The sequence below is a fragment of the Anguilla anguilla genome, chromosome 3 (assembly GCF_013347855.1).
Source record: "Anguilla anguilla isolate fAngAng1 chromosome 3, fAngAng1.pri, whole genome shotgun sequence".
Lineage (NCBI taxonomy): Eukaryota > Metazoa > Chordata > Actinopteri > Anguilliformes > Anguillidae > Anguilla > Anguilla anguilla.
The window spans coordinates 29,599,647-29,614,163 of record NC_049203.1 but is presented as its reverse complement, the minus strand read 5'-3'; the positions used below and the strand labels follow the sequence as shown (position 1 = coordinate 29,614,163).

Sequence of the window (14,517 nt, the reverse complement as noted above, 5' to 3'; positions counted from 1 at the left end):
TCAGCAAAAATAAACTAGAACATGTAATGTTCATATGTCCTCAATATTCAGCAGATCGTCAGAGATTGCTACATGAACTGGATCGCTATGGAATTAAGAGAATTTACTTTAAATGCGTTTTCCTATTATTCGGGATGTGTTGTATACAAGGACGTATTCATATTTCTGGAACAAACGGGTTTAATCCGAAGGATTTGTAAATTAATTTCATACTCAATTTTAACAGTAGGTGGGGATAATGCTTCTGTGTGGTAGCAATTCGCTATAAAACGAAGAAGAAGAAGGGGGAGGAGGAAGATTCCACGCATGCTCATTTTCAGTTAGTGCAACCTTACATAAGCACATGAGGTCGAGTGTCTCTTTCCACCTTCAGCCATTTTAACAATGTTGGGCACGGTCGGACGTTGTTGCTCCGGGGCTCTGCAGGCTCTGAAGCCTGGGATCAACGCTCTGAAAGCGTGTACTGCCGCCCCAACTGTTCTTTATTCACGTAAGTTCGTTATTTACACGAATGTTTTTCGAGTTAACGTGAGTTTTATTTTCAGGAGTGCTACATTAGTTCTCCGTAGGACTGGCGGAATGAAATGGCTGCATGATCCCGAACACGCAGTCATTTTTAATGTCAAGATTTTGCGTGGAGGAATACGTCTGATTGATATTGGAATGACCATTTAGGTTTACGTGCACATTCCATTCGAGTTCAGAACGTGGTTCATTATGAACACTGATGACCTTTGTTAGTCATGTGTAGCTACTAAGTTAGCTAATGCTATTACCCAGCCCGCCAGGCTTAATCGAGCAGGGCCTATATACACGTCTTGGGTCACAGTTGCCATTAGTCTAAAATTTCATTTTACGGTAACCTAACAATGCACTTCATTTAAATTAAAGGTAAAAGATTTCTCTTGAAACAGTATTCTGCGGGCGTCTATTTGGTCATAATAATCATTTGCGCTATGTTCGATATTGGCGAGTACCCGAATTGGCTGTATGTTGACGTGCTCGCTGTATTCTCTTTGATTTGTCATATTGAAAGTCAAATGGCTTATCGACGTCTAAGGCTTTATAAATTGCAACAGGCGTGCGAAACTGCTAATACTGTAAAATGTGGACTTGGCGCTTGCCGTCTTTACAGCAATCTTTGCCAATGGTGTCGAAGTTGAAACGGTACCCGTTGCACTAAGACACAATTGACCGATTGTTGTAAAGACGTTTAAGGCGTCGGCAGCGAGCAACCTGAACAATGAAGTGTGATGACCTTCAAGTAGGAAAGCAGTGGGTTTTCATACCAACAGTTTAATGCGGTATTTTTAATCGAAATGTAAAGGCAATTTGTTTCTAGTTCAGACTGGTTGGAACCCAAGGTTGTTTTTACTTCTGTGGAGTATACGTAAAAATGGGTCTGCTCAGGGTTTGTGCGGCATGTGCGAAGGTCGCAGACCACGTCCGCGTTGATGTCGCGTACCTCGCGTAGAATTTAAGAGCGTGTATTTAGCAACCAATTCCCGCATACGCCGCACAGTAGATGATTGGTTGACTGCTGTTGAGATCAAGCTGGCAGATTTAACAGGTTATAACCGTTGATTCAGAAAACCGAAATCCAGTGTTAAATATGCGACTAAAAGCGCTTATCAGGCGAACGTCTTCGTTGCAACAAGTTGCGTGTAGCTAAATATTTTGTGGTCATTGGTGTAGTATTTAGTAAGTTTGCAAATATGAATGAAGGTAGTCGTGCATTATATTGTATTATTTCTCTGGCTAGCTCTGTCTTTCATTAATCTGGCTACCTGAATACGTAATACAACCAACTTTACTTTGCTTTTAAAGCACAAGCTAATCTCTTTCTTCAGAACTATAACGGCCAGTAACCAAATCTAATTACCCTGCCTGCGCATTGCGCACAAGCCGCACAAGTATACATCTGCCCGTTCGCGAGTGCCGCAAATTACGTGAACTGTGCAGAGGCAGAAGTATAAAACAGCCTTCAGTATTAGGGGAATCATAATATCCGTCCTGTTTTAACTACCACGAGGCCTATTTAACTGTACAAATAACTGCCTGTGAAGTCTAATGTTTAGCAATAAACACATCTTTACAATAATTGGAACTGTGCATGAGTCTGTCAAGTATTTACTAACTTGGCTGGGTAAGTGTCATAATAACATGCATAATATTTGCCGTCTTGTTGCTGTAATGTAATTGCAAAAAGTGTCAATTGTATTTTCTTTTGCAGGCAGGACCTATGCTGCAGCAGCTGCCCCCTCAGCCAAGGCTGCTATTGCCTCTGGTCGTATTGTTGCAGTCATTGGTGCTGTTGTGGATGTCCAGTTTGATGAGGGTCTACCTCCTATTCTCAATGCTCTGGAAGTTGCAGGGCGTGAGACAAGACTGGTGCTGGAGGTTGCTCAGCATCTTGGTAAAAGACTTGGAGCATTATATTTCCATAGTTTTTCAAATTGTAAGACTAATGTTTTTTTTGGTTGGGAATTGAAAGGGGACTGCGCTCTGTTTTGTGGAACAAAGTTGCATAGTGCCTTGAAAGCTGTTGTGCTTTCTCACCAGGGGAGAACACGGTGCGTACCATTGCCATGGATGGTACTGAAGGTCTTGTTCGTGGACAGCAGGTTCTAGATACTGGGGCACCCATCCGTATTCCTGTGGGCCCAGAGACCTTGGGCAGGATCATGAATGTCATTGGCGAGCCTATTGATGAGAGAGGACCGATAACCACCAAACAGTATGTGCATAATAATAATCACATTATTTATGTAGCACTTCATACAATGGTTTGCAGCCCAAAGTGCTTCACAGAAGAGCATTTGCAATTGAAAGAAATGTAAAACAGAAAAAAATAAGGCAATGGAAAATATAAACAATAAAAAACACAATTTTACCATTTTTTATACATAAAATAGGAGAATAATAAGATGCATATAAAAACAATAATAAAAAAAATTAAAATGCATGAAAATTCAACAAAACCGATAAAACAAATGTACTAACTGAAAGCCATCCTAAGTAGGTGCGTTTTCAGCTGTGTTTTAAACCTGTCAACTGATGGTGCAAATCTGATATGTTCTGGAAGAGTGTTCCACATCTTTGTAAGACTTAGTTACTGTATGAGATTCATCTTGGTGCAATTTAAGGTTTTCATTAAATTCATTAGTATTAGTTTCTTTAATCTAGATAACTTGCAAGTCCTAAATTTAGGAAAAAATACATCATGATTTTGAAACCCCTTTTGCACTTAATGTAACAAAGTGAAGTGACAGGTTTTATTGCTCCATTTACAGTAAACTACACTTTCTTTTTAAGGTCGTTACACCTAATTAATGATTAGGCTGAATTCCATTAGCAGTTAAAAATTCTAAATTCCAATTCAATGTCTTGTATACTTGCCATTCCAATGGTGTTGCATAGATTATTGGTTAGTGTAGCAACAGATGTGAACTGATTAATCAGATTATGCTCTGTCCTTCCCAAATTGGGAAGAACAATATGTATTTGAATACTATGTTTGAGGCTGCTTTTATGTTTCAGAACTGCTCCCATCCATGCTGAGGCTCCTGAATTTACAGACATGAGTGTGGAACAGGAGATCTTGGTGACTGGCATCAAGGTGGTTGACCTGCTTGCCCCATATGCCAAGGGTGGCAAGATTGGTAAGTGGGAAGAACTTACTATTGATGTGTTAGGTTTCAGTGTAGTGTAATGGGTAAGGAACTGTGGCCTCATGCTTAGAATTTGCGTGGATTTCCTCCTATTTTATGGTACGATAGTTAAATTGTGTACGCATGATTCAGAAGCAAGCACTTTTTATTTATAAATCATAAATATCCCTGCTCTTGTGAACAAGCTTTGAGTCCACCCAGTGGTGGCGGCATCATGCATGTTATCTAACTGTAAATTGCTTGATGGCAGAAATTCTGCTGAACAATGCAGTTAGTAGTAAAATGAGGAAACATAACGACAGAAAAGTAAATTTAAAAATAATTATCTGAATTCTTGGCCGTGGATCAGAACCACCGGATGGTTTTCCCTACATGAAATACGATCAGTGACCAGCGGATTTTGGCCACTCTGTATTCCGGTTTTATGATGCAAGAAATGTGAGTCCATGCAAAAGTTGCATTGGAATGCTGCTGCTGTATCATTCCCAAAATATCAGCCATCTGGAAACAATATAGTGTGAGAAGCGGACATTGATGGGTTTTTTTTTTTCTCCCCCCTCTTCAACCTGGGTTTTATTTTCATAATATTTTTCATCAGTCTTATCAGTTTGCAACTGCTTCATTGTCAAGTTTTTGCTTTTTAGTGATTTTTCTCTATGCCAGTAGCGTCACGACGGTGTCTATGGGGCATATCGAGAGGCTACTGGTTCAATGTACCTTCAAGCAAGTCCAGTTTATCTAAATCCATCTGTTGGGAAGTGAAAATGAATGTGAATGTTGAAAATTATTTGTTGAAATTAAAAATTATTCCATCTGAACTTGCAGAATTGTCCGTAAGCTACAGTGCTTTAGGATTTCAGTTCACTCATTTGCCTGTGAGGTTCTGCTGGACAGAGGGAAATGCTTGCGAGGTTCTGACAGTAGGGGGCAGCAGAGTAATTTTTCCTCAAGAACGGCTTCTATCATTTTGCATTGTACTTGACGTCACGCTGTGTTGCATTTCAGGGTGATTCACTATCTTTAGATGAACTGTGATTTGGTGATAACATTCGTATTTGTAAGTAAGCCCCCTCTAATATTGGGCTGGTATTAGCATAGCCGCCATTCAGATATTTATCCAGTAACTCTCGTCTTACTATAACCGTTGGCAATGTAAAACCCGTGTAAGACCCTAACGGGGAATTCGAACCCTTTTGATGATTTTTCAAAACATTTTGACTTTTTTTTCACCGTCATAAATGCTACACAAATAACATGTAATTAGCTTACTTGTCAGAAAATAACTGCTGTTTTCTTTAATATGATCTAAATAAATTGGCAGCTTCCCTCTTCCTGTGTTCTGCCTGCAATGTAATCATGGGTGTTCCACACACGAACATAAAATAAAATGGTTATCTGGGCCCATTTAACAGGTAATTTAACCTCTTAGCGCAAAGCCCCTAGTGGTCGGCACGCCGGCATGCTGAGATTACTGAACTCAGACATTCGGTGCTACTGCAACCAAAGTATGAGTTAAAAATAGAAACGCGTTTTAGTTTCATTAGTAGACGATACACGAGAACCATGCCGAATACGGAGTTTCGCAGCGCCACCATTGTCGCTCTGGTCGTTCATTTAACACGCACCCCCTCCCTGCAGTCTCATCTACAACTACACCCCCCACCCATGGCATAATGGACAATATTGTCTATCTTGGCATTCATAAAAATATTCTTTCACCACTGAAAAATCATATTCCGTCATAGCAACAAGATATGCCAATACAGCAGTGAAAACGCTGCTCACTGAATAACAAAATAAAGTTTTTAAAAATGATACCGTCATTCTACAGTCTCTGATTATTGAATAAATATACAACCTTACCATTGGTTTGCGCATCGACGTGTTCCATTTGAGACTGAGTGGTCATTGTCTTGGAAAATCCGTTTGGGAAATGCATGCGCATTTGTGATGCCTGGGTACCTTCCAAAATAGCTGTGCGTAATACCACACGTGGTGTTTACAGAGTTGTCTCCCTTTTTTGTACAGTCTGGCTTGATTGACAATTGATTTATTCAGTAGGTGAGAGTATAAGCTTTCTAACGATGTATAACAGGTCTAATTTTGCTTTTCGAATAGCATTTTATAGGTCAGCGTAACGGAAAATTTGCATTCACTCTGTCAGCAGTAAAAGACGCTGCACCTAACGAAACGTGGTCAACGCTATTTCGTAATTTCTTGGAAAATACTTATTATTGAGGACTTCTGGGCATAGCTAAGCCATATGTTTGCTGATAGACCTAGCTGACATCGTTTTCTGGAGCAAGACAGAAGTGAATAGAACAGTATCATTGATTTACGGTCTCTGTCCATCTACTGAACATAGTTAAAAATTAATCATTGCTATGCAAGTATTACTGCTCAAAATATTTCTGTTCTACTTTTTTATACTTTTATTTTTGAAATTGAGTGTCTTTAAAATGGTTTGTGGTATTATATAATGTGGATATTTCACACTAATGTAAGCGTTAGTAGTGTAATGGGTTTTGTGAAGCATGCAACAGTGATGACGTGAGAGCTGGAACATTGCCAAAACGTGGTGGACGGTTAAATTGTTTTCATGTCGTCCCATCCCCATACAAGAAAACATACGAGAGTACAGAGTATAGAAATACACACGAGTTAATTATTACACATTTAGGTACTGTACTGCATTGTGACAATATTTTTGCATTATTTTTTTAATCTGATGTTTCATCTTAAACCTTCAAGGGGCTCATTTATGCTTTATAATGGACAAAAAGCATTTTATTCAATTTAGGAGAGATTTTGGATATGTTTCTGGACCCCTAGATATTTTAGACCACTGTACTGATTGAAAGCTTGTAATTTCCACTTTAAAATGATGCAGCAGTGATTGGGCTGAGTCAAAACAGTTGATTTGTAGTGAAATACGTGAATATTTTGTGATTTACAGCAATGCATAATTTAGACATTTTGGATAGATTTGGAGATGCTGGGTACACTGCTTAGTTTTTGCTTAATACATCTATAGTAGTTCTACATATCCACCCTTATATTTTATGGTCAAGAAGTTTTTGATCCAGCACATGTATAGTTTAACCTGCTGTATATATGCAATCTCTCATATTTCATTGCAAACTAAAGTGCGAACTCATTTTTGATTTTTTTTTCGTCTAGACAATTGCATTTGTGGCACTTTATTTCTTCCAAAATTATGAATATTAACTAATCTGCGTTAGTATTGTAAATTGTACAAATGTCTTGCTTCATTTAAGGCATTTTTCAAGTCTCTGGTGTTCACATCTGGAGTTATAAAGCTTTAAATATGGTACCCCTTAATTGGACAAGGATTGGCAAGATTTGGCTTGTGCGCCAAGGGGTTAACAAGGAAATGTATAAAATTAGAGTAGATGAAGCTATTAGCACTGACAGTTCAAGGATGTAACTGTTTTACTTTAGAAGTCAGAAATTTCTGCAGATGTCATGTGGTCTCTTCAGTTATTCAAAGTCTCAATTTCAGTGGAAAAACGTCTCTGACATTCAGTTATCTTCGGAGTTCTAAACTTGTAATTTCTGTAACTACAATGTCTACTATTGTTCACCCCAGCCTAAACTTTTCAGCTTCATCACATGATTGTAATGAATGAATTTTGTGTGATTTATGTTTCAGTGAAACTGCACAAATGTCTATCGTACAGTTAAAAGCCTATTTATATAACTACAATGCCCAAAATCCCCACAACAGTTCAACATCATGGCATGATTGCAATCAATGAATTGAGTAATTATATGCACAAAATTATATTAATGTTAATGGGTGCAAGAAGGTCTTTGGTTTGAATCCCAGCCTGGGCCTTTCAGTGTGGAGTTTGCATGTCTGCGTGGGTTTCCTCCTGGGTACTCTGGTTTCCACCCACAGTTCAAAGACAATGGTAGGCTAATTGGAGACAAATTGCTTGTTGGTATGAGTGTGTGAGTGAATGGTGTTTGTGCCCTGCGATAGATTGGCGAACTGTCCAAGGTGCATTCCTGCCTCTCTCCTAGTGCATGCTGGAATAGGCTCCCGCACCCCACATGACGCTGATGCATGGTGGATGGATAGTTTTGATGGTGCTCGATCAGGCACTTCAAAGCATGCCATTCAGTTTCTAAATAGCGTGCCAGAGGGCAACACATTTGCATTGACGCCTACTGCCTATTGTCTGGCAGGTGTTTTGTAAAGAAAATGGCACAAACTACCTGTGTGTTTTACGGTCTTATTTTTATTTTTTTATTTAAGCCCGCATATTTGGGAAAACTTGTGGAAGGAGAGAGTACTGTATGTACGGTTTTGGAGTAGTCTGGTGTTGACACTTTTAATGTCTCCGGCTAACTCGCAATGAGCTATGTTTCAGAAGCTGCCTTTTTATGTCAAGGCCCCGTCCGTCGTCCATCAACAATTTGGTTTCCGCTCATTTAACAGAACGCCTTTGTCGATCAGGCTGATTTTTTGGTGGTGAATTGGACTTGACCACACGAAGGCTGGTTTCGATCGGTGATGCCACCGCTCATCCAATATGGCTGTCTTCATGTGGTTGACTATGTACAGTCGGGCATATGCCATACTTTGCGCTTTCAAGTTCAGGTTGACGTTACAAGATGCAAGTAGTTCATTGCCTCGTGATTTATCAGTGAACAATGCACTATGTTTTACAGCATATGTTTACTTTGTCATTTTGATGTGAAAATAAGATATTACACACTGATGCGTCTCCAAGAGAGGAGGAGATTCACCTCATCAACTTGCGAGCCCCGTTTCCAATGTCAGTTTGAAGTTGGGCGTCACCAAGGGACAACAACTCTCCTCTATTAGTGAAGATTTACCCCTGTGGCTACTGCGTGAACTGCAATGCCTGGTTGCAAAAAGAACTTGAAACCCCGCCCACCCAATGTTAAGTCGATGGGGAAACCCTGAAGAGTCCAATTTTCTCTGAGGAAATATAAAGTCAATACATTTTTTACACTAGAAATTATGGTTTAACTAATTAATCCCATCCCTTGTAATGTCTCCCTTGGGTCAGATTTATTTATTTTTTAAATTCTGATAAAATTCCCAAATCTGGATTAATTTCAGTGCATGCAATGTGGCTTGTCCTACTACCGTATGACCATATAAGGATTTCCCCATCCTCACAGCCAGGCAGAGTGCTTCAGCGGCAGGTGTGATGCTGTCGTTTTATTCCGATTAGCTAGCTACATTCGATCTCACCATTTTAAGTCCAAGGTCCAAAAATGTTGTGTGCTGCATTCAACTGTACTAACTGCTATTCTAAGGATTCTTCTCTCCAGTTCTTTAGGTTAATACATTTGAGACATTTTCAGATAAACAAGGTTCTATGTCAAAACGCGATTTCTGACCATTCGGGGTTTCAGTTGGTTCTCAAAGTCTCGTCTTTTATAATTTGTATATGTTGTTGGTGAAATCAGATTTGTAAGCAGACAAGCTTACAAATTCTTTAAGAAGACAAGCTAGGGGAATTTACTTAGCTGGGGGAGCAAACTTACTGTCTTGCTATCAATTTGTCTATCTAGCTAACTTGCTAGCTAGTTCTTGTGATATCTGTCTAGCTATCTTGAGTTCTGTTATCTGTCTATATAACTAGCTAGCTAGTGATCTATTATCTATTGTTCTATGTTAATATCTTAATTGTGCAAGATGCGATTAGTGTTAACTTTTTTGAAATGTTATGACCGTACGGTTCTGTGGTTGCAAGGCCACGCTTGTTGTCCAAACGTGGGCGTGTGTAATTACCATGTAAGGTAATCGGGGTGGAATTTCCTGTAGTCGTGGACTCCACTCTTTCGTTCCACTGCGCTTGCGTTGGTTGCAACCCTAGTTTGGGCTTCATGCGCCAGTGAACACTAACCATAGCAAATCAGTAGGTGATGTCATGAAGCACTTCGTCCATATTTTTGTACGGTCTATGGGCGTCTCATGGTCGAGAACAAGAGAGATAAAGATGATATTACTCCTCCAAGGTGTTGCCCATGTAATATAGGGGGGCTGGCATTAGAGGGCTTGTGATCTGATTAAAATGCATGTCATGGTTTGAGTGTGGGGTTAAAAATTTTTTGGTGATTTGTAGTGCAACAATTCAGTTTGGAACCAAAAATAAACACTAACACTGAACTTTTCTGAATGCTTAAAATAACTCTAGAGGACCCTATGGTCGGGGGCATATGCCGCGCTCTTATTGCACTGTTTATGGATGTTAATACAATGCGCATGAATGACATGTAGGTATTAATGACGTTGTTATTGGAATTTTGTCTGTTTACATTGCTGTTGCTTTGAAACTGCTATTACTCTCCAATTTGTACACACTTCAAATATCAAGGCGGGAAGGGGGAAACTTGTCTAATGCCTGCAATGTAGCTGAACCTCCACAAGGAATAGTCTAGTAAGGAGCTTGCATAGAGGTAAACACATTTTCACAACGATTTCAAGGTTTATAAATTTCAACACTGGCGTGGATCTCAGCGTTCACATAATTTACAATAATTTAATAATTTAATCAAATCTGTGCGTACGACCATTATGCATGAGGCCCCAGGTCTTGTAACTTGAAGGTTGCAGATGCAAATCCCAGGTAGGGCACTGCTGTTGCAGCCTTGAGTACAGTGCTTAACTTCCATTGCTTCAGTATATATCCCACTGTATAAATGGATATAATGTAAATGCTATGCAAAAAGATGTGCAAGTCACTCTGGTTAAGAGAATCTACTAAATGCCTGTAAGGTAATTTGTATTTTTTTTTTTTTTTTTTTTTTTTGCGCAAGATGTGTGGTGGGGTAGAGTGGGTGGTTGGTGTGATAAGGTTCAAGAAACAGCACAGTCCCAAGTGAATTTGCTTGGCCCATGATTAAAGCATTAAATTTAGTTCAATCATATGTTTCAGAAGTTTTGATTGCACAATGTTTTCTTGTAGGCCTTTTTGGTGGAGCGGGCGTGGGCAAGACTGTACTCATCATGGAGCTGATCAACAATGTAGCCAAGGCTCATGGTGGTTACTCGGTGTTTGCTGGAGTGGGAGAGCGAACCCGTGAGGGAAATGACCTGTACCATGAAATGATCGAGTCTGGTGTTATCAATTTGAAGGATACCACCTCTAAGGTGAATGTCATTATTGTGCTGGCTTTTTTGGCTTTGATTAAATTTTTAATGTCCTTTTCAATGAGTTTCCCCTAACTTTACTTTTACAATATACAGTATTGCCCTTATCGTAGTGCAAATGCAATGTTATATTTGGTTGCTTGCCCCCTCTATCCATAAAGCTCAGATGTCAAGTAATCCATCTTCCTATTCAGCTTAATTACACTGGTTTCCCATTATGCATCTATTTTTCACTTGCCCATAACACTTTACCATACTTTGTCTGGGGAAAAATGAGTGGAAGTGAAATCAAGTGGATCATTCTGCCTTGTGTAAAAATTAACAATTCTATCAAAAGTTTTTTTACAGGAGTAAAAAGGTAGCCAGCGATGTGCCGCAGTAAGGTCACAAGAACTATCCTTAGTCACTCTCTCACACACGGCCACAAGGAAGAACCAGCTCCTCAAATTGCGGTTATAAACAAATTTCTGGGTGGGGTAAATGGATAGTCTTAGTGCACAATTTCTCAAAAGTAGGCGGGCGGGCGGGCGGGCTTGAAGCTGTGGCTACAGAGTGCAGTCTGAAAATCCCAGGTGGACAGGTGTTTTTGAGATTCTGAAACCACCATGTCTCACACCAATCATAGTTGTCAATTTTGCAATATTTAAATAGTCAATTAATTTTTCTATCGAACTTTGGCTGCCATATTTATTGTGTATCAAATGTCTGCTCTGAGAAATACAGTTGAAGTATAAAAAAGAAATGTTAATATAATGGATAAGCAACGTGTAAAGGAGAAGTATTTATGCTTTGCTTTTTAAATGTTACACAGCTCTAAGTGGGAAAAATTAAGCTTACTCATCCCACATGTGAGATGCACACCTATAACAAGATTTTCACAGAAATGACCGTAGTTCTAGAAAACAAGTTGGAAAGACCCCTCTGAGAAACTGTGTTTAAACGGCAGCTTCACCAGGCATCGCGTTACAGTAACTTTACTCGTGTGTGTTTTACCCTCAATGTACGCAAATGTTTTGTGTATTTTGCAGGTTGCACTGGTGTATGGTCAAATGAATGAACCCCCAGGCGCCCGTGCCAGAGTTGCATTGACTGGTCTTACTGTTGCGGAATACTTCCGTGATCAAGAGGGACAGGATGTACTGCTCTTTATTGACAACATCTTCAGGTTCACCCAGGCAGGCTCAGAGGTAAACAGTGCAACTTTTCTGCAATTAAATTGAAGCCCCTACAGGAGTAGATTTTCTCTTGCATTTCTACCATTAGGCAGGTTTATTTAACACCTTTGAAACACCATTGCAATTAAGTGCTTTACACAAGCATAAAATACAATACAATTTCAGTGAACACAATGATTACGTTAAGAGAAAGGAATGAAAGATTGAAAATTTTGAATTGCTACATCAATTCAAATTGAGGATCATTTGTTTTGAAATGTGACCAGACAAATCTGCAATTTTTCAACAACAAATCCGCAATTTGCCTGCAATACATATTTAATTTATCGATCTATGAAGTATCCATGCAAGTGCTGTTCAGGATGCCGCTAGAGTTATATTTAGACCACCAATGAAAATTATTCTACAGGCCACAGAATCAGAATAATACAATTCTACTGACCAACAAGCTAATACCAAGCACTAGTGGGCACTGAGCTAACCAGCTGTTGTAGGTCATAATTCAGACAAACGAGAATTGCGTCGTCAGCTGTCGCACATCAAAAACGGACCCAGATTAACCATAAAATCACAGTAAAATGGAATAAAAGAACAATGAATGTCAGAAGTACAAGTAAAATAAGAGTAATAAAATAGGATAGCATAAAAAAAGAGTTCATTGCTACAGTGCAGAAGTGATTGGCCCCAAATTTGCTTATGGGTAGGGGTGTGTGGTGTGGATGTTAACCCATAGCTATCAGTGACATGTAATGTCACTAAGACAGTATGGTACATGCATTGATTATGGTCATTCCAGTATTTCAGAGCTTGCCAGAATCTTATTTCATTACCTGACATGCCTGTTTAGGTGTCTGCATTACTGGGTCGTATACCCTCTGCTGTGGGTTACCAACCCACTCTGGCCACTGACATGGGTACCATGCAGGAGCGAATTACTACCACCAAGAAAGGATCCATCACCTCTGTACAGGTGAGGTTTGAGTACAGAATATTGGGACTTGGTGCTTTTTTTGTTCTGTGTGCATGGGGATGACACACTCTTCTTTCAAAGGCCATTTATGTGCCTGCTGATGACTTGACTGACCCTGCTCCTGCCACCACCTTCGCCCACTTGGATGCCACCACTGTGCTGTCTCGTGCCATTGCTGAGCTGGGCATCTACCCTGCTGTGGACCCTCTTGATTCCACCTCCCGTATCATGGACCCTAACATTGTTGGAGCAGAGCACTATGATGTTGCCCGTGGAGTGCAGAAGATCCTGCAGGTACAAGGCATTTTTATTTTCATTTTAAAATGTTGTTGTACAGGACTTTCATCTTGAGAGAAGTCAGATAATGGCATCGCAGCATTTTAAAGCTGGGAGCAATGAGCACTGTAGACTATTTGAAATTATCCTTTTTCTTTCAGGACTACAAGTCACTCCAGGACATTATTGCTATCTTGGGTATGGATGAGTTGTCCGAGGAAGACAAGCTGACTGTGGCTCGTGCCCGCAAGATACAGCGTTTCCTCTCCCAACCGTTTCAGGTGGCTGAAGTCTTCACTGGTCATATGGGAAAACTGGTACCCCTCAAGGATACCATCAAAGGATTCCAGAGCATTTTGGCAGGTATGGATCTTGTTTAACTGCATTGCATGATTTGAAATGCTGGGAGAATCTGCACTTAGCCTTGGTATGTATATACATGTGGTTGATCTTTGTCATTTCTGAAACAAAACAATTCTGAATATTTCAGGTGAGTATGATCCCTTGCCTGAACAGGCGTTCTATATGGTGGGTCCCATTGAAGAAGTTGTCCAGAAGGCTGAGAGACTGGCTGAAGAACATTCTTAGTTGATTTGTGGCAATGTGAGATGTTCCTATGTTCTGAGAGGAGCGCTTGGTTTGAAAATGATCATCCAAAACTTGTCCTGTCATCCTAAAGTTCTATTTAATGTTCCATTCTAAAGAGGAAGGTGAAATAAAAAAATTTTAAATGTTGGTTTCTTGTCATTGTATTTTTATTCCCACTTTTTCTGAGAAATTAAACCAGACCGGTGAGTTTTGCAATTTTATGTTAATTGCATGTTATTGGCATGCTGTTTAAAGAAGTTTTTTTTTTTTGTGGTAAAGGTTCATATGTTGTAGTATCAGTTTTGGACACCGTATGCAACTAGTGATTTAGCACTTGATGCATTCAAAGGCAATTTTTTAAAATGGAAAAGGTTGATCATGTCTAAGGTTATTATTTAAAACAACTTGTATGCTTCTTTCCCTTATGGAGGAGTGGGAGACCAACATTAGCCATCAATTTTAGATTGAATGTTTTGGTACGTAATATGCTGTCCCAGCACGAATGCTTAGCATTTTATAAAACGAACACTAAAGCAAGAAAAGAACAGAAGAGCACACGTTATAATTCCAAGAAGTTGGCAGGCTATAACCAAAACTAGGCTACTGCGCCGCATAACATAAGCCGCGATTCCACCGCAGGAACTTTACCCCGGAACTAGGAACCTTTTGAGGATCTCAGTG

The 14,517-nt window shown here is 39.7% G+C and overlaps 1 protein-coding gene across 1 annotated transcript; it reads left to right on the top strand.

Moving 5' to 3' along the window:
• The first annotated feature begins 333 nt into the window (after positions 1-333).
• On the top strand, positions 334-13,984 carry atp5f1b (ATP synthase F1 subunit beta). Its single transcript, XM_035410036.1, has 10 exons — positions 334-490; positions 2,234-2,416; positions 2,563-2,737; positions 3,541-3,662; positions 10,643-10,827; positions 11,856-12,014; positions 12,850-12,972; positions 13,054-13,266; positions 13,410-13,611; positions 13,739-13,984. Exons 1-10 carry the CDS (start codon positions 385-387, stop codon positions 13,834-13,836), a joined length of 1,566 nt encoding a protein of 521 aa, XP_035265927.1. The 5' UTR covers positions 334-384; the 3' UTR covers positions 13,837-13,984.
• Positions 13,985-14,517: the final 533 nt, after the last annotated feature.